This window comes from Tachysurus vachellii, chromosome 12 (genome assembly GCF_030014155.1).
Source record: "Tachysurus vachellii isolate PV-2020 chromosome 12, HZAU_Pvac_v1, whole genome shotgun sequence".
NCBI classification, from domain to species: domain Eukaryota; kingdom Metazoa; phylum Chordata; class Actinopteri; order Siluriformes; family Bagridae; genus Tachysurus; species Tachysurus vachellii.
The window spans coordinates 14,602,073-14,620,516 of record NC_083471.1 but is presented as its reverse complement, the minus strand read 5'-3'; the positions used below and the strand labels follow the sequence as shown (position 1 = coordinate 14,620,516).

At 37.2% G+C, this 18,444-nt stretch overlaps 2 protein-coding genes across 2 annotated transcripts; one reads left to right on the top strand and one right to left on the bottom strand.

Annotated features, from left to right (window-relative positions):
• On the bottom strand, positions 1–9,324 carry hmgcra (3-hydroxy-3-methylglutaryl-CoA reductase a). The gene is made up of 20 exons (XM_060883677.1): positions 9,155–9,324; positions 8,408–8,596; positions 8,197–8,308; positions 8,010–8,097; positions 7,836–7,920; positions 7,599–7,704; positions 6,814–6,920; positions 6,606–6,725; positions 5,908–6,062; positions 5,468–5,712; positions 5,160–5,329; positions 4,656–4,850; positions 4,417–4,575; positions 4,126–4,283; positions 3,904–4,009; positions 3,652–3,822; positions 3,428–3,568; positions 3,156–3,314; positions 1,367–1,521; positions 1–1,279 (listed from the first exon to the last, which is right to left on the bottom strand). The coding sequence occupies exons 2-20, from the start codon at positions 8,570–8,572 to the stop codon at positions 1,225–1,227; spliced, it is 2,652 nt and encodes an 883-aa protein (XP_060739660.1). The 5' UTR covers positions 8,573–8,596; positions 9,155–9,324; the 3' UTR covers positions 1–1,224.
• A 4,132-nt stretch (positions 9,325–13,456) lies between these two features.
• Positions 13,457–17,857, top strand: ankrd31 (ankyrin repeat domain 31). The gene is made up of 6 exons (XM_060882597.1): positions 13,457–13,520; positions 13,798–13,983; positions 14,137–14,279; positions 14,359–14,490; positions 17,403–17,505; positions 17,643–17,857. Exons 2-6 carry the CDS (start codon positions 13,911–13,913, stop codon positions 17,855–17,857), a joined length of 666 nt encoding a protein of 221 aa, XP_060738580.1. The 5' UTR covers positions 13,457–13,520; positions 13,798–13,910.
• Positions 17,858–18,444: the final 587 nt, after the last annotated feature.

The window sequence follows — 18,444 nt, the reverse complement described above, 5'->3', positions numbered from 1 at the left end:
TACCTCGGGTCACGGGGAGCCTGTGGAGGTGTGAGGCAAACGTGCTAACCACTAAGCCACCGTGCCCCCAAAACACTCACTCTCACTCATTTTCTACCGCTTATCCGAACTACCTCGGGTCACGGGGAGCCTGTGCCTATCTCAGGCGTCATCGGGCATCAAGGCAGGATACACCCTGGACGGAGTGCCAACCCATCGCAGGGCACACACACTCTCATTCACTCACGCAACCACACACTACGGACAATTTTCCAGGATGCCAATCAACCTACCATGCATGTCTTTGGACCGGGGGAGGAAACCGGAGTACCCGGTGGAAACCCCCAAGGCACGGGGAGAACATGCAAACTCCACACACACAAGGTGGAGGCAGGAATCGAACCCCCAACCCTGGAGGTGTGAGGCGAACGTGTTAACCACTAAGCCACCGTGCCCCCTCCCCAAAACATAAAACAAAAAAATTCATTATATATTGGGCAGGTAGTCCATGGTTCTTTCACATTAAGTTGTACAGTAACACACAAGCAATGCTAGTATGCAATAAATGCTCCATGTGCACAGGCATGTTTTATTATTGTACATCTACAATGCGTGTACATAGGTCTTGATTTAATTCCACACACAAGCAACAGCATTCAGACCATTATAGCACCTTTGGGAAATATTTGTGTGTTTGTGCAAACCCTTACATATAATAATAATAATAATAATAATAATAATAATAATAATAATAATAATATATCAGTAATAAAATAATATCAGTTAAGTTTCCATCTGTAAAAGCTATATGCATTCAGATAAATATAGCTGGGAATAACTGCAGAAGGCTAAATTTTGCCATTTATGTCTGTTCTAACAAAAGAAATACTTGTAGGGATGAATGATGGCTCTTCATGTTGGCCAGATGACATTTTTTGTAACAAAAATATGGCCAATATTTTTGTATAAATAGTGAAATATCAAAATTAAATTATGTTCTGAATGCATCCAACAAACACAGAAGGCATCGAAAACAGTATCTGTGATGTGTAAAAGTGAAATGTCCAAATATGATCATTAATGTTGTGATTTCAGCATTCTTTGAGATTATTGTGGCACTCCATAAGTGAGAATAAAAGCGTTTCTCCCCTGGACTGCGTGCTGGAATTATTTTTTGTTTCAGCCACCCAATTGACTTTTATTTAATAGAAAAAGTACTCAGATGATCCTCAAGATGTTAAACTCTCAAGATGCTTGCTTTGTGCAGCTTCCTGGATTTCCCTGTAAATTTACTTTTGACCTAAACATACAAAATAAATAAGTCATTAGCTTATCAATCCACGGGGTAATTTTGGAAGTTCACACTCAAACAGAATGTTCTGCTTACCTATTATGTGTCATGTGACTTTTAACTAGCTGTCCAGCAGCAAGAGCAGCCATGAGTGATATCTCCCCTGCTAGTACAGTCGCACACACCACCCTGGCAAGTTGCCGGGCATTCTCACCAGGGCACATGTCACTGGCACCTTGCACGCCCAACATCTGTGTAAAAGAACAACAAAATACATTTTACACCCTGAGCTATAACATATGATCAGATATGACCTTGTTTTATGAGTCTCAGGTCCTTAAGCACTAGGGTTGGGTATCAAAAGGAATTTTCCGGTTCCAATTCTGGTTCCAGTTCTGCCTTACGATTCCCGGTTCTGATTCCGATTCCATAATAAAAGAAATGTGAAAAATAATGCACAATACTTAAACAATTCCATTTGTGTTTATTAATCACTCTTTAAATATTTTAAACAGAGCATTTCAATTCATATCAATTTAAATTTAAATAAATCCAACATCAAATTTAACATCCAGAATTACAACTTAGCAAAACAGTTAGCAATTTTTCTGAAGAAAAATTAACATGTCTGCTTTCTCTGGGAGAAGATGAGACCTTTCCTGGCTTATCGTATCTCCAGCTGTGGAGAAAACTTACTCAGAGGGACTTAAGTAAAGTTGGCTCCATATTCACAGATTTGAATTTCCCGAGTCAATAGCTCCTGACCTAAACACTCTTTTTACACAAATAACGCCTCTTTTTTATCGTAGTAATGTAAAGAGGCAGCTACAACGCAGCTACAACCCAAGATTCCTCAATATCAGCTTTCCTCCGCGTTGGACAAAATACACAAGTCTCTATGTGCGAACACCTAAGAGACAGATTCCAAGGGACCGTCAGCAAAGTGCAGAACCCGAAAAGCGAAAACAAAAAACAGTCAATAACTTTAATGTAATACACTGTACTGTCACCAAACTCAGATCACACATCACTGATGTCCTGAGTGTTGTACTACAACACTTATTTGGGATAAATGTGTTTTTGTTTATTTTTTATGATTTTTCATAATATTAAAAAATCAATAGCTTTACTGTAATACACTGTACTGTCACCAAACTCAGATCACACATCACTGATGTCCTGATAGTTGTACTACAACACTTATTTTTGGAAAATGTCTTTTTGTTTTTTTTTATGATGAGGTAGATTTGCTTCCTTGTTGTAGCTTTGGAAATTAATCCACACTTTAGACTTTTTTTAGACATGTTTAACACAAAGCGTACCTCAGCACAGCAGCTCGAGTGACTGATTTCTGTGGTAAGCTGTGTTAATTTGGTTGCGTGACTGTAAAACAATGAATATTCATGAGGTTAGACATGGCTATTTAAAGTGACCGCTCCCAGCGCTTTGCCCGTCATCGCATCGGAACCGCGTTTGGAACCGAAACTAAAAAATTCCGGTTCCTGTTAAAAAACAGAAGCGGTTCTGAATAAGAACCGGTTCTCGGTTCCCAACCCTATTAAGCACTTCTGTACTTCGCTCTGGATAAGGGCGTCTGCCAAATGCTGTAAATGTAAATGTTCAGACTTCATGTATCAACAACCATCTGGTGACCAAAATGTCTACATTTGGTCTTGAATGTGGGTTTAGTGTGTACTTTTGATTGGAATAGTTCACTACCCAAATATCTGACCAGTTGTGCTTATAATGTTCCCTCTTCACTGCTGGACAGCATAGAGGGTCTCAGTCACACTAGAACAACAGTTGGGCTATAAAGTAACCTATAATATATGGTAGTTGTATTTGATAACCTGGCAACTTAGTGAGCATTCAGTGGTGTCGATACCTGCAGACAGGCTTGCTGAGGCGCCAGATTGGTGCCTCCTCCTACAGTGCCCAGCTCAATGGAAGGCATGGTGCAGCTGATGTAAAGATCCTCTCCTGTGGGTCCTGATGCTTCCATTAAAGTGATACAGTTAGAGCTGCCCACAGTCTGAGCTGGGTCCTAACAAAATAATGTTTACAATTGCCCTCATATCAGCCTTGTTTTCTCTAGTACTTTAAAGCATAAATTTTTATGCATATGGGTGGTGGTAATATATTATATATAGGATGTACCTGTCCACATGCAATGTAAATTGCAGCAACGATGTTGGCAGCATGAGCATTGTAGCCCCCAATACTTCCTGCCATGGCAGAACCCACAAGGTTCTTATTGATATTTAAATCTACCAGAGCTTCCGTCCTGGTCTTTAAAACCTGCAGGGAAGATTCATGATCATGACAGATCCATCCTGTTTGCGATGTTGATAGTATATTTTAGTACCTTGTAAAAATTGTACCTCTCTGACAACTTGAGCAGGTATGAAAGCTTCACACACGACAGACTTGCCCCTGCCTTCAATCCAGTTAATAGCAGCTGGTTTTTTATCAGTGCAGTAGTTCCCACTAACTGCCAGGATCTGCAGCTCAGGGAATTCTTCTTTAAGCCTAGCCAGAGCCTGCTCTGTTCCCTGAGAACCCAAATGGCAATGATCATACTGAGACAACATAAAACTTTATTTAATATGTTAAAATATATTACATTGCATTACCTTTGAGATCATGTTCATCCCCATGGCATCTCCAGTTTGGGACTGGAAACGGATATACAGATTACGTGCAGCAAGGCCAATCAGGAGTTTCTCTAAACGTGCAAACCTAAAAAAGAAACAAAACCAATAGTTTCACATACACACTGTTATATACAAGATATGTTACAACAGAGTCTAACAAAAGTAAAAAGTACCAGTAATGTTCTGTGTCTTTTTGCTTACCTGCTAGTGTTGTCAAATGCCTGTTTAATGCACTTGTAACCCTCTAGGCTCTCTAGCCATGATTTGACCTCAGCAGCCTTGCAGGCAGAAGGCATGCGAACCACAGGTCCACGGGTCATGCCATCAGCCAAAAGCCTGCTGCTGGCTCCGCCAGCCAGCTTTCAGTAAATACAAGCATTTTATGCATGTTAAGGTCTGCATTAGGGTTGTTAGGGTTGTTAATATTAAATATTATTTAATGTTCTCCATATCCTAGAGCTAATTACACAGATTCATAGTAATATGATTTACTGCTATCGCTCTGCATCCTCGATTCGTGCTGGCCACAAGACAGCCCTCGGTTGTAGCCAGTGGGACCTGGAACTGCTTTCCATCCAACAGCAGAGGACCTGCAACACCCACTGGAACAGGCATATAACCAATGATGTTCTCACAGCAAGTTCCTATCACCTGTGAAAAACAGTAAGTCACTTAAAGCTGCCTCTCAACCACTGAACATGTATAAATATGGAATTATTTTTCTTCCTTACCTGAGAGTAATTGTAGTCTTTGTATGGAAGGCAGGTGAGTGCAGAAGTCCTGGGGAGTTTGGGGTGAAGCATCTTCCTGCGGATCATCACCCCTCTCACTGGGCTTTCCATCATCGCCTCCAGCTTATAGGCAGGAATGTGCTTCGCATTTACTAACATCATAATTTCATCATCGCTCAGGTATCGAGAGCCCATCTGTGAAATCAGATTATTTTCATACACACTTTTCGGAAGACACTCTCATGCACAGTGCTCTTACACAATACAGTCAAATAATGGACACAAGAGGTTTCTAATCCCTTCTTACGTCATACACTAATTGGTTAAGAGTAAGTGAGTAAAGTGGGCAAGCTCATTAGAGATTACACGGGTCACAAACAAGGATATAAGGAGCCCTATGTTATCTAGGTACTGTCTTTAAAAGTAAGAAAATACTTCAACCAGAGCAGGTTAAGCTGCAGATGGACTATTTGATTAAAAAATGAGCTTCTGTGCCGTCCTCACCTGTGGGTCTCTCAGAATGTTCAAGCATTTTTCCATTGGCCTGGGCTCTGAAGGGATGTTGGGCTGAGACTCCACCACAACACTACTTTCCAAGGTTTCTCCATCTCCCAGCACAAACATGCTTTTTGGACTTGGCTCAGTCGTGATAGGCAATGGCTTTATCACTAAATCTAAAAAAATGGCAGTTGCAGTGGTTTAGGGCTTCTAATTACTCCAAACATTTCACCTAATGGCTAAATTAAAAAAATAGTTGCTGGCAAGATGAATGTAAAACTAGAGTGAAAAAATGAAATGGATGTTACCCTGACCTCTTTCCTCTTTAGTGATGGCAGGAGGATGAGCAGTGGGCTTCTCAGTCCTGTTAGAGCAGGATGTCACTTCCTTCCTGCAGCACTGGTCAGGACACCATTTCTGTGTGAGCACGGTGGGAGGAGTAGAGACTTTAAGAGACAGCGTAGACTCTGTTTCCACCTGCTCAAAGAAAATGTACTTCACAGCCAAGAAGAGTGCAAGACCTAAAGTGATGACCTGTTCAACTTCCATGCTGATCATTCTGTAAAGATACACACTTAATAAAAATACAACATAGAAGCACAGGAGAATACACAGGAAAATAAATGAATCACTGTGTCTTTGGATGATTTTACTGTACTGATTGTACGATACGTTTAGCTTAACGGCAAGTTGATTGAAAAACAAGGATAGTATTTTTTAGAATAGAATAGAATCTCCCCCTAAACTGACTTACCTGGACAGGTAGAACTGCCACAAAGACATATCTGGCTCAATCCTCTTGGGTGAATTTAAACTCATTCCCACTTGAGGAACATCCAGCGTTCTGTTTGGAGATGCGGGATCTGCAATCCATCGACTGTGCGCGTGAACCATCACCAGGCCAAGAGACTGAAAAGGACATCCGAAACTAGTTAATTACATTTTCTAGCGCTTAGAAAAATATATTCTATAAATTACTGCAAATTGATAGATGTTTAATTTTTAGTGTTAATGCTTGACATATTTTAGTTAAATTCACTAACTAATAACTTTAGTATTGGTAGCTAGCAGTGGTTAACATTACTGGATCGCTATCTAGCATTAGCCAACATTTTAGTTAGTTAACCAAACCTACTTTAATGGGGGAAATGCTACATAATTTAAAACAAATTCTGTAATCATTCAAATATAATCTAATGCAAAATGAATGACGTCTGACTAGTGGCTCATACAAATTGATTTTAAGTAAAATTTGCAACTTTGCAACTTTTAAAATGGTTTATATATTTATTATTTTAAGAATAAATTTTTCTCTGTATGTCCTATATTAAAAAAAGGATAATCTTGGTCTTAACAGTTTGCTGGTTTATGTATAATAATCCTGCTCATGCTTATCTTAAATTGAAATTTGTATAAATTTATAGCAAATCTTCCCATATGTCCAATTTATACCATGATCATCTTGACCCTCTGTGTGACTGGATTGGGTTTGTTGTCCTCCTCTTCCTCAAGGACACGGGCAAAGTGGCTCAGCTGCCAGATAGGATGTCCCTCTCTGCTATCCCTTGATAACTATGTTAGATACATTTTAGAAAATGCTGACTCGCAACACACATACACACACACCATATTTTTATCTTCAATGCAGAATTTGGCTTACCTCAAGCACTAATGAGACACAGGCTGGGAAGAAAGTCATGAAAGCAAAGTAGTTTGCGAGGACAGACATGCATCCGAAGCCGCACATGATCTCAAGCTGGCGAACACCTATCATTCATCAGAAATGGAAGGTCAATCTTTCTGTTCATGTTTAGCTTACAGTAATCTAATACAAACTGTCACCTCAGTGCAGTTAAATTCCTAAATATAATTGGTCATAAATTGTTGATAAATTTCCAGAGCTTAACAGCAGCTCTGACAGTAGTACCAGCTGTAATACAAATCACTGGTTTAGATTAATGCGCAATTTTTTTTATTATTCATATTATTTTTTATATTAACAGATAATTCACAGGGAATTAAATAGGGGACACTCCACATAAACTAAAGCTAATAATAAAAACATTGTATTAAAAAACAAGAAGACAATCATTTCACTAAAAGAAACATAATCACATACAGTAATAACAGATTTTTGTTTTAAGACTAATCCTTTTATTTCAAAAACAGAGAACTATGAAAGAATAGATAATAATATTTATAGCTTATATAACGTAACTGATCACTGGCAAACTGATATAGTATAACAGTAATAAATCAATTGAGGATGTGCTGATGTGCTTTTATTGTAAAATATCATGTCGTGCTGTTTCAAACAGTCATGTAGTCAAAGTATCATATCACCCGGTCATATCTTATAACATATCTTGTCTTGTTATAGCCATTAATTTTTGCATACAGTGTGGTTTCATGTCTGGTTACAGAATGAAGTACAGGAAAATGTACCTGACATGGTCCCTACACCAATTACTAGACACTCGACCAGAGCATCCAAAGTGAACGTTGGACCCAGTACTGCCATTCCTCTGGCTATGTTTTCTCTAACTTCATCCTGAAGCATAAATAAATCATATCTAAATCAACACCACTGTTTCTAAAGGGAATTAGTTAATTTACAATATTACTGCAGATATTAAAAGTTAATAATTTAAATGAAGATAAATGTGACGCCATGTAGAGTACCTGTGAGTTTGAACTCAGTGCAAATTTTGCCAGAGCACATGCCTTGGAGAGGTCAATCAGGAGCAGGAAAAATGGCAGTGCCTCACTGGAGACAAGCAAAGACAAACATTACTCTAATAGCACCAAACAAGCTCTGTATTTGATTAAATATCATAAAAACAGCAGTTTATGTACTTTAAACCAGTCAGCTCCTTATCCAAAAAATGAATCACAACAGTGCTGAACACAAAACTGGAGAAGATTGTGAAAAGTCCAGCAATTCCTGATGAGAAAAAAAGGAAAAGCAAGAAATTAACATCAGATGTAGATATTGTAAATTCTAATCTATTTGACTACATAAATGCAAATCTAATAAACCTACCGAGTATATACTTTGACCCAAGCTGTCGAAGATTTTGAAATTGGAAGTAAATGTAGATGATCGCAATGCAACGTGTGATTGTCAAAATGATGATGTCACTGCTGAGGATTTGCTGTGTACATACACATTAAAGAAGAAGGTTGTCAACCATGGCTAACACTAAAATTTACAAATAATAATGGCCATAGATTTTGATAATGATGCACTGTACCTCCTCGTACTTGGGGCAGTCAAAGTTCCAACCACAAATGCGGTTATTGCCAGTAAACATGTTCATGGACATCATGCAGATGGTGAGAGTCACAGTGGCTACAATCACCTCCCAAGGATGAGAGGCAACAAACAGGCCATGGAGTCGGAAAAGTCTGCTCAGCATTTCGATCTCTCAGATGTATTGCAACTGAATAGGAACAGTGTAAAGAGTGATGGAATGTCTACTGTATACTATCCCTGTTAGACGTTCTATAACAGTCAACAGGTCAAAAATACTGGGATAAATGAAATACTGAGTGTTTGCTTCACTATTAGAGTTAACAAATGAAATATTTGAATGAAGAGAACATAAAATAATGCTGTGCTTGTTAAAGGTCTTGGGAAATGTGAGGGGTGAAATCAAAAGGCTGTTACTGGGGAATGTTCTCTGAATATAAGAGAAAATTAGCTGCATTATTTCTAGCGACCATCGTGAGTTAAAATGAAATAAATACAATGCAAGCACCACCTTCAGACCAAAGGATACAAACATAAAGCTTAGAATATACATATATATATAATATACAGATATATAGATCCATGTGATTTTAATGAACATACTGTCTGTAGAAATAATATGTAAAGATGTGACTGGAGATGTTTTTAAGATATAAAAAAGATCTGCGCTGTTTTCATCTAAATAAATAAGCCTTTTTCAATTAAGACATAATGGTTTCATTAAAGAAAATCTGAGCTCAGTACTTACCGAGGGCAGGAAAAAGAATAGATAATTACAGCAATTATGTGAAGCTGGTTAATGCATGAACCCAGAGGATGGATGGATGGTGAGGGTTATTCTCGGCCCAGTGCTAATAGGAAAAGCGGACAGTGTTAATCCATAGACGGTTGTTTAAGTGAGCTGTCCGGCGAGGAGACCAATCACCTGCCGCCGTTCGCCTGTAATGCGTGTGGAGCGATGGCATGGCACTGCGTCACTACTGCATGGAGCCAATCACATTCACGGACCGAATAAAATAATACATAAGCCCCGCCCACTTACACTGCCCCACATGGAAGGCGGTTACTGTGTGAAGACGCCTGATCTCGCCATAATTTACATCTATGTGCAATTTGTGCGTGTTTATATTTAACTATAAAGAATATAAAATGCTATAAATAAAAGCATAAAACAATAATATTAAACTAAACTGTTAATAAATTAGTTTATAGTTTATAAGTTATTTTGCCATGACAACCGTTTTTTAAGATTATAAAAAATACTAAAATAGAAAATAGAAAAAACAAAATAGTAAAAAGTCTCAGAAAAAGTGCTGTTATGTTATGTGGTTTCTTTCCTGACAAATTAGTTTAGTTTTATTTGAAACCATCCTGTATATTTTAGAAAATAAAAAATGTTCATGTAAGTGTTTCGTTTTATTTATGGTCTTGTTTATTCTTCATTAATTTATTAAAGAATAAGAATAAACCTTACAATCTCAGTAAACATGTGTAATATGTGGCTGAGTGAGCTTTAAAATTTACTCCTAGTGTTTTATTGTGTAATTATTGAAATAAAAAAAATAATAAAATGTAATCACTCTGGTGTGGGTGATAAAGGTGTCTGCTAAATGCTAGAGATCTAAATATAAATGTGAATGTAATTATATGCTACAAAATATTAACTTCTGATTATGTGATATGTAAATTGGATGATGAGAATGATGAAGATTAGTAGTAGTTGTGGATGTTGTGGCTTTCAATATGGAAAGTAAAACATGCCAAATTTAGACATGTGAGTCGTCAGTGTGAACTCCATACCGGCAGTAAACAAGGTCCCCCACCGGCATCAGACCTACAGGGTGCAGCAGGAATGAGAGGAGGGAGAAGAAGGAAAAGCAGGAGTAAAGGTCTGAGCTGGAGAGAAGGAAAGGAGATATGTTGTGTGTGCAGGAGAGTGGGTGGAAGGACGTAGTATGGAAGGGTGTGAACCTGTTTTATTATGGTGTGAACAGGAAGAGAAATGGGGTTGGAGTGATACTGAAGGATGAGTTTGTGAGGAATGTTTTTAAAGGTGAAAAAAGTGTCAGACAGGGTAAACAGACAGGGTAATCAGGGAGAAAGAGTAATCAAATAGGGTAATCAGACAGGGTAATAAATCAGACAGTGTAATCAGGGAGACAGGGTAATCAGACAGAGTAATCAATCAGACAGGGTAATCAATCAGACAGGGTAATCAGACAGGGTAAACAGACAGGGTCATCAGACAGGGTAATCAGACTGGGTCATCAGACAGGGTAATCAACCAGACAGGGTAATCAATCAGACAGGGTAATCAGATTGAAGTTAGAAACTGAAGGGTTGTTGTTGAACGTCATCTGTGACCAAAAAGGAGATACATGGATGTGTTAAATGAGGACATGAAGGTATCTGGTGTGAGATTAGAGGATTAGAGGATAGATTTAGATGGAAACAGATGATTCTCTCTGGCGCCCCCTAACGGGGAAACCCGGAAGTACAAGAAGAAGCAGAACAATATCAGAAAGCCACCATGGAACACAGGGGCAGCTGGAAACCGCAGTAGGGTCGCTATATTGTTTTCTGCGATAAGGATGCAGACATCACTTATGTGTTAGTTTGTTAATCACATGAGTCCCTGAGTTAAAGCGCATGCGATCATCCATGATGAAAATTTACTGAGCTTGTGCGCCTCTAGAACATGTTCTTACGCAGCGGTCACGTGAAAATAAAGTCGTGATCACGGCTTTTGTTAACGAGAAAGTAATAACGCATTGCCTCTTAGGACTTTCGTAGGTTGCTGAAGATGAATTAATAAATATTTTCCTCTTTTGGCCCATGCACGTTAATTAAAATGCAGTAAACAATATACAGTAAATAACTGAGGTGCCACAGCTGCGCGCGCCAAGACGAGAACAGCTCGCGCTTTCACTCGGTACATTTTCGCGCGCGAAACGTCTCGAGCTTACTGACGGAGACGGAGAACGTATGCTAAAGTCCAGTAAATATTACATTAAACAATTACAAGTAGCGTTTCGAAAAGTTAGAAAAGTTGATCAATTACGATGGAATTTGGTGTAGACAACGAGGATGTAGTTACAACAGAACCGGAGAGTGAAGAAGCAGATGAGAAGTTTTACCTGAATCGGTAGCTAACAGTTAGCTTAGCATCAGCTACCGCTAACGGCGGCTCGCAAATGTAGCAGAAGGAAACTAGCAGTCTGTTTATTTATATTTACTTTATATATATTTATATATACTTTATAGAACAACCTGCAGAATCGATAGTTAGTACAAAGTAAGCAGTCAGACATTCCAACTAAATGTTTTATATATCAGGAGCCATTTATCGGTGTTTTTGTTATTTACAGTCTGATGTTGGGTTCAGTTGGAGAACATTGTAGAGAACATTGTACTCCACCTCTTCACACTCCTCCATGGTCCTGTTCTCACTTCGGTAAACTGATTACAGTTACATTAGTATGTTAGGATATAAATGTAAAGGTTATATATATATATATGTGTGTGTGTGTGTGTGGTTTTATATATATGGTTGACTGTGTAATAAGGTATTGGACATATTTACTTTTCTGATTCATTAAGCGTTTCTTGCCAGGAATTTCTCCAGAGATTGGTCTTTTGCCTGAGAGAGGGTTAAGGAGGCCAGCTGCTAGCAGTCAGGTAACTTTCACTTTAAAATAAAACCTTGGCACATACACTGTTTGTTCAACTGTTTTTGGACACCTGGTTACTAATAGGATTGCGAATTTTTTATTTGAGAAAAAAATCTTGAAGTATAATCTTGGTTAAAAACAACCAGATTTACTGCAATTTCTACCCTGCACATTCATCAATCCCATGAACACAGCACTTCTCCAGTAGGACAGATCAGTTCTTGAATCCTGCATTCAAAATAATTTCATAAAATGTCCATCAAGGTGAGTATTTACATAAAGTATTTAAATATTACATAAAGTTATGTTTAAAACTCCCTTGTGCTTTGTGTAAGCTATTGTGCAACACAATTATACCATTGTTAATACACTTGACTGAGCAGACATTTAGGCAAGATAATAAAAGACTGTCTAAAAAGACTATCTCCCACAATCAATCCCCCCTGTTCACCCCTTCCGCTTCCATGCTCTGACTACCACAGAATTATTGATTCCAGAATTATTGATATTAAAATATATTGTATTACTTGTGTTATAACCTTTACAGATTAGGGACAGTCCATTGACAGCCTTTTTAAGTCAGAACAACACTGTTTGCAAGGAGGATGAGGAGTCAACAAAAATGGATCAATCAAACAGTAAGTACAGAAGCTGATGCTCACAAACACACAGACACATAATTAAAAAAAGTGTGACAGTCCAATGTACTAATATAAAATATCTTGACTGCATGAAGGTTCTGCAACTAGCATAGTCTTCTCACAACTCTAGATCTGAGTTTGATGCAGTTTATCTTTATCATGCTTATAAATTATCGTATACATTACACTTTGTAAAATGTATGCCTCTTGGCAATTTAATGAAATTTCTTTACCTAGTGGCTGTTTCTTGTCATTTTGATGCTATGTACTTTGTCTTTTTTGGTTTTATTGGTAGTGATTAATTGTGTCCATACAGGGAGCCCAGTGACTGTGGGAATGACTTCAAAATCTTCAAAAAACAATACAGATGCCAACCGTCTTCAGCCATACCCTGTTACCTCAGTTCAACAGCCCAAATGTCAGTTCACAAATGGTCTGTCACAGTATGCCTGCAGTGGACCAAGTTCAGTAAGCAGTCAGAGAAGTGTAAGAAAACATGAACGGGGAATGTCTAAAATAAAAAAGGACAAAGGCAGCATTTCTAAACGCAGGTGAGTAAGGTTTAACAGACAATAATGTACTAATATAGAGAATTAAATATTCGACTGGTAGTAATCCAGCAGTAATAGATTATTACGGGAACATTTTTAAAATTTGGCAGTTTATTTAATATGGCTGATCTTTTCTATGCTTAGGTCAAAGGAGCCAGTGCGCAGGAATTTATCTTCTAAAAGTGGTGAGATTGAAAAGAATGCTGTCTTATCTCATCTGTCCACAAGAGGTCAGCACAGACCAGTAGCAGGTATCTTCTCCTGCACTGTTGACAGTGTAGCACTGTTTGCGTTCATCAGTACTGTTTTTGTAACGTTATCAACAATTAGTGTCTGCAATTAGTGTAAGGTATTTAACATAGATTATTTCCAAAGTTAAATTTCAGCATAGTAAATTAACAGTTTTAAGCATCCACAGATTCCCAGATCAGTGTGATATGACAATGGAATGAAATGTGATTACGAGTAAACCATAAAATTGGGTCATAATTCTAAGCATATGTGCTATTTGTTTACAATTTGTTTTAGGCATTTGTGGTAGAGCAATTAAAAAAACAACAAGTAGCAAAAGAAAAACCTTAAGCTTTTGGAGCATCCATAAACGAAACAAATTTGGAGAGACACACCTCCATCTTGCTGTGATGAAAGGAGATCTTCAGTCTGTGAAGGACATAATTGAAGTTGGTGCCTCTGTCAATCTGGCAGATAATGCAGGTACAATTTAGAATAACACAATCCAAAAACCTGTTCTGATTGAACCATGTTTAAAGCAGGGGGTGCTGCTACAGCATGAGAGATTCATGCTTTTTTTCCTGTTGATCACTTGTGCATTGATACAGGATTTAAGGCATACTGTGCTTATTTTAGGATGGACGCCACTTCATGAAGCAGTATTGGGCCATAATTACAAGGTTGCAGAAACCCTTATTAAAGCTGGAGCTCTAGTCAATTCTGTAGGCTTTGAAGGAATCACTCCTTTACAGGATGCAGTACACCTTGGTGACTTTAAGGTGGGTGTTTCAATAGTCTCTGGACTAGTGCTCCTGCAGTATTTTCTTTTTATTAAACTATGGTCTTTTATGAATCTAGCTTGTTCATCTGCTGTTAAAGTGGGGAGCTGATCCGTTATTGAAGAATCAGAAGGGAGACAATGCCTTTGACCTCAGTCAAGACAGCGATATAGAGAAACTGCTGAGGCAATATGCTGCTAAGGCTTGTAGAGTAAGTAATGGATAGCTTTCAACAAAAGACAGCATGCTTGGCAACATAACTAAAGCAGATTTTGTATGTTGTTACAGTTCAATTTGCAATTTGCAAAAGGCAGTATTGACATGGCCCACTATTTGATTACTGATTTAGATTTGTATTGTCATTCTAGCCAGTATATAGTAGACAGAAATGCTTATTTTTCAGTGCCCTGGTGGAACATTACAGAGGTTGTGGACAGCCATGTACACAGTATATAGTACAAAAATTGAGGGAGACAAAGTGGCAGCACAAATAGACAATACCATGAATACAAGCAATAGAGTCAATACAATAAAGTAAAGATAAAGTAAAAACAATAAACAGTGTTTTTTTGAGTTAGCTGTTGTGTTGGTTAAGCCCAGACTGGCAGTGTGTATATTACTGCATTTCCAAATATATCCAGTAGGTACCAACAATGCATAACAAACGTATACGAGTGAGAGTGCAAATAAAGTCAGCAATGTGCAACAGGGAAAAAATGGATCAGCAGAAGCAATTATCTGAAATGGATCTTTAAAGTAAGCCTGTAGTGTACGATACATATTTAATTCAGTAGCTGTCCAACAATGAGAGAAATAACATAATAAAAAATTTAAAATAAGGTTTAGCCTGCAGTAGGTGCATTCAGTCCCTTACCGCCTTACAGCATTTTTAAGCAATAAGGAATATGTTGCCAAATTAAATGCATTATTTGATATAAAATACATTTGATTTGGCAAGATATTCCTTAATAAAGTGGAATCTTAATGTAATCATAATGACTATAGAGAACCAGTTCATGTAAAAGTAAACATTTTAACTTATTGGCCATTAATTGAATAGTGCTGCCACTGATTTCACTTGTAAGTTATGCAGTTGCTCTCTAACTCAAATGTAGCACATTTGAAAGCTGCATCCAATAGTTTTTTATTTTTTTTTTCTGCCTGGATTCTGTACAAATGAATATTACAGTATGGATAATCATTTAAAAGGATGGTAAATTACATCACAATCTATCTAGCAAAACAATTACTTCTTAAACAGTAAAAGAAGCTTTTATTAGCTTAATTTCTTTAGGCCTTTTCGCAGCGTAAGCTATTGTCGGTTGTGATAGAAGCTTTTGGTTGAACACCAGACTTTTCTGCTATTGCTTCCAAAAGATCCATCAATAACTCTGCAGTAGTTCTAGGCCTGTTTCCTTACTCCATCAAGGCAGATCTTTGCATTCTGGGATAGTTTCCACAAAGCAGAATTTGTAAGTTAGCCATATACCATGACTTAAGATGAATAAAATTCTGGATTTTTCATTTTAGATGAAAAGATATAAATATGTTAAAGAGAACATTCTTATCAGTTGTACTGTTATTTACATGCAAACTAGCCTGGGAAATTGCACTTTAAATTGTCCCTGAGCATGGCTTTAGTATTTAAGGAGCACATAATGAAATCATTTAATCACACAGTACATTTAATGTAGTTTTAAATCCAATTTATAATCTTTCTAATTACAGAGGCATTTATAGCATGTGTAACACAAAATATTGAGAAAATATGGACTTATTTAAATTAATTAAGTAAAAGTCTAATCCCTCATTCCTCAGGGCAATGATTTTGTGCTTACATTACATTTTTTATATATGGGTCCACATCTTGATGACTAAGACACTTTTTTGTCTTTGTCTCTTCATCATCTGTATGTATTTACACATTTTTAGCATGACTGTTACATTTTCCCCCACTCCATCATCGCTATTCTTTTAGCTGTTTATGCCCAACATTTTATGAAAAGCTATAATGCATGTAGATATGTATTATTCAACAAAGTGCTTTAAATCAATATTTCTGTTTCTACAGTACAGTTTGGTTTTTCTTCTCACCATCAGAAATGGTCAGAATCACCTGGATGCAGAATATATATAATAGATGTAGAATAATATATTCTTGGTTGCAGAATTGAGTGGGACACGTGTCAAGAGACTATAGTCTTTATACAACAAACCTTTGGCTATATCTAATTCATTGAAAAACAATATTAAAACATACCAGAAATTATATTAACATGAACATGGAATGTTTCTAATAGACATTCGACTTACAAATTTGTTAATTTTTTTCATTCCGTTGCTAGTCACTGAAATTAGTGACTTAGTCTGCTTTACATGTAAACTGATCATATTGAGTTGTAATATTAACTGATGAGACTAAAATATGCATATTTTGACACTCCTCAAATTACACTGCATCTGGTTTGGTTTTCTTTAAATACAAGCGCCCACCACACTGTAATTCACCCCAGTAGTAAGCTTTCAATGAAAGTGAGCCTGTAGAGCAGAGTGTTTCTTGCCGTGCCTGGTTTTGTGCCCTAAGGTATTATTTGGCTTGGACTGCTGCCATTTGATCCATAGATCAGCTGTTTATCTTTATTTGTCTAGGCAAACAGATGTGCTAGCCTGCCATGCCCATGTTTAGCTCAGATGAGACTATAAACTGTTCTGTAATGATGGAGCATTGGAAAATGTGTTTGAAAGGCTTTGCTGTCTGTGTTAAGTGAAGTAACTTCTGTGTCCGTGTAACTTTACCTTTGTCCATGTTTAACTGCTATCTTACTATATACAGTAATCACTACTGAATTTCTTAGATATGTAATGATATTACAAACATAATAGTACTTTTAAATTAGATACAGTGCACTTGTTGATGGTTTGCAAAGTTTCACTATATGATTATTATTCAATAGGGAAATATTATTTAATAGATAATGATTTAATATAAATGCAGTTGAAAATAGGAAAAAAAGAAGTGCTATGAAAATTAGTGCCCTAACAAATGTGATCAAATTTAGCATTTATGCGTTTTTCAAACATTATCACAGGATTGTCTCCTTATGATTTTTTTGTGACACTCAGAGAACAAGACAAAAAGAACAGAAGAGCAGTGAAGCTGAAGTTAGTTCAGCTATTTGTCCAGACACAGAGGATACCACAAAAGTACATGACACAAGTCATGAAGGTATACATGACTTTATACATGATCAATACATGAGCAATAAACATTGAATTGGTTGACTGCTTTCTATCAATTATATTGTTACATATTGTAAAAGGAAACAGTTTGTCACCTTACTGTACTGTCTTCTTATTTTTTAGTAACATCATCAGCCCAAATGTTGCCCCAACTAAGAGACCCAACAAAAGTCTCTTTAGCTGTTCAAGAGCAAGAGCCTCTAGGATATGACACCAAATCTTGCCCAGACAGTGAACCCGGCAGTGATATCACTGTGGATTACACCAAGACTCCACCATCACCTGAAAACTGGGCTTTAAATGCTACTCAGGATTACTGTGGAGTCACAGACCGTTAGTATGAGAGCTGTCTCTGCAGTGTTTGCATTTGTAGAAATAACTTTTTCAAGTGTTTTGTTTCATGTTTATGATACTGTGCAGTTGTTCGTTTCAGGGTTAAGGTTATAACATTATAATTTAGGGGGGAAAAGAAGTAGTACAGCACAGTTAACAGAATATAGTTCTGCATTTTTGTTAGCTTTGTCGTTTGCTGGATTCAGTGTTAGCTGCTTCTTCATATGATGCATCTTTATTTGGCACTTCTGTATCTACTAGTTTCAAAATATATTATCAGTGTTCAGTGTAATTGTGTATTTATTTATTTTTACTTCAGTTCACTTTATGAAAAAATAACAGTTGTGGCCATCTTAGCTCCCTTTAAGTAGTCTACATTTTTTTACAATCTGGAAAGCTGCCACAATCAAATACCCATACTCTAATTTTATCTAAGTGATTAGAAGGCAATTTTTAGGAACATATTTCATTTTATTAGCACACTTCTTCAAACTCCTTAGGTTTTATTTGAATATGTTCATGATTTTAGGAGTAGTTGATGAAACAATATTGGAAAATGACACCACCATAAATGAGGAGCTTATTGTAAATC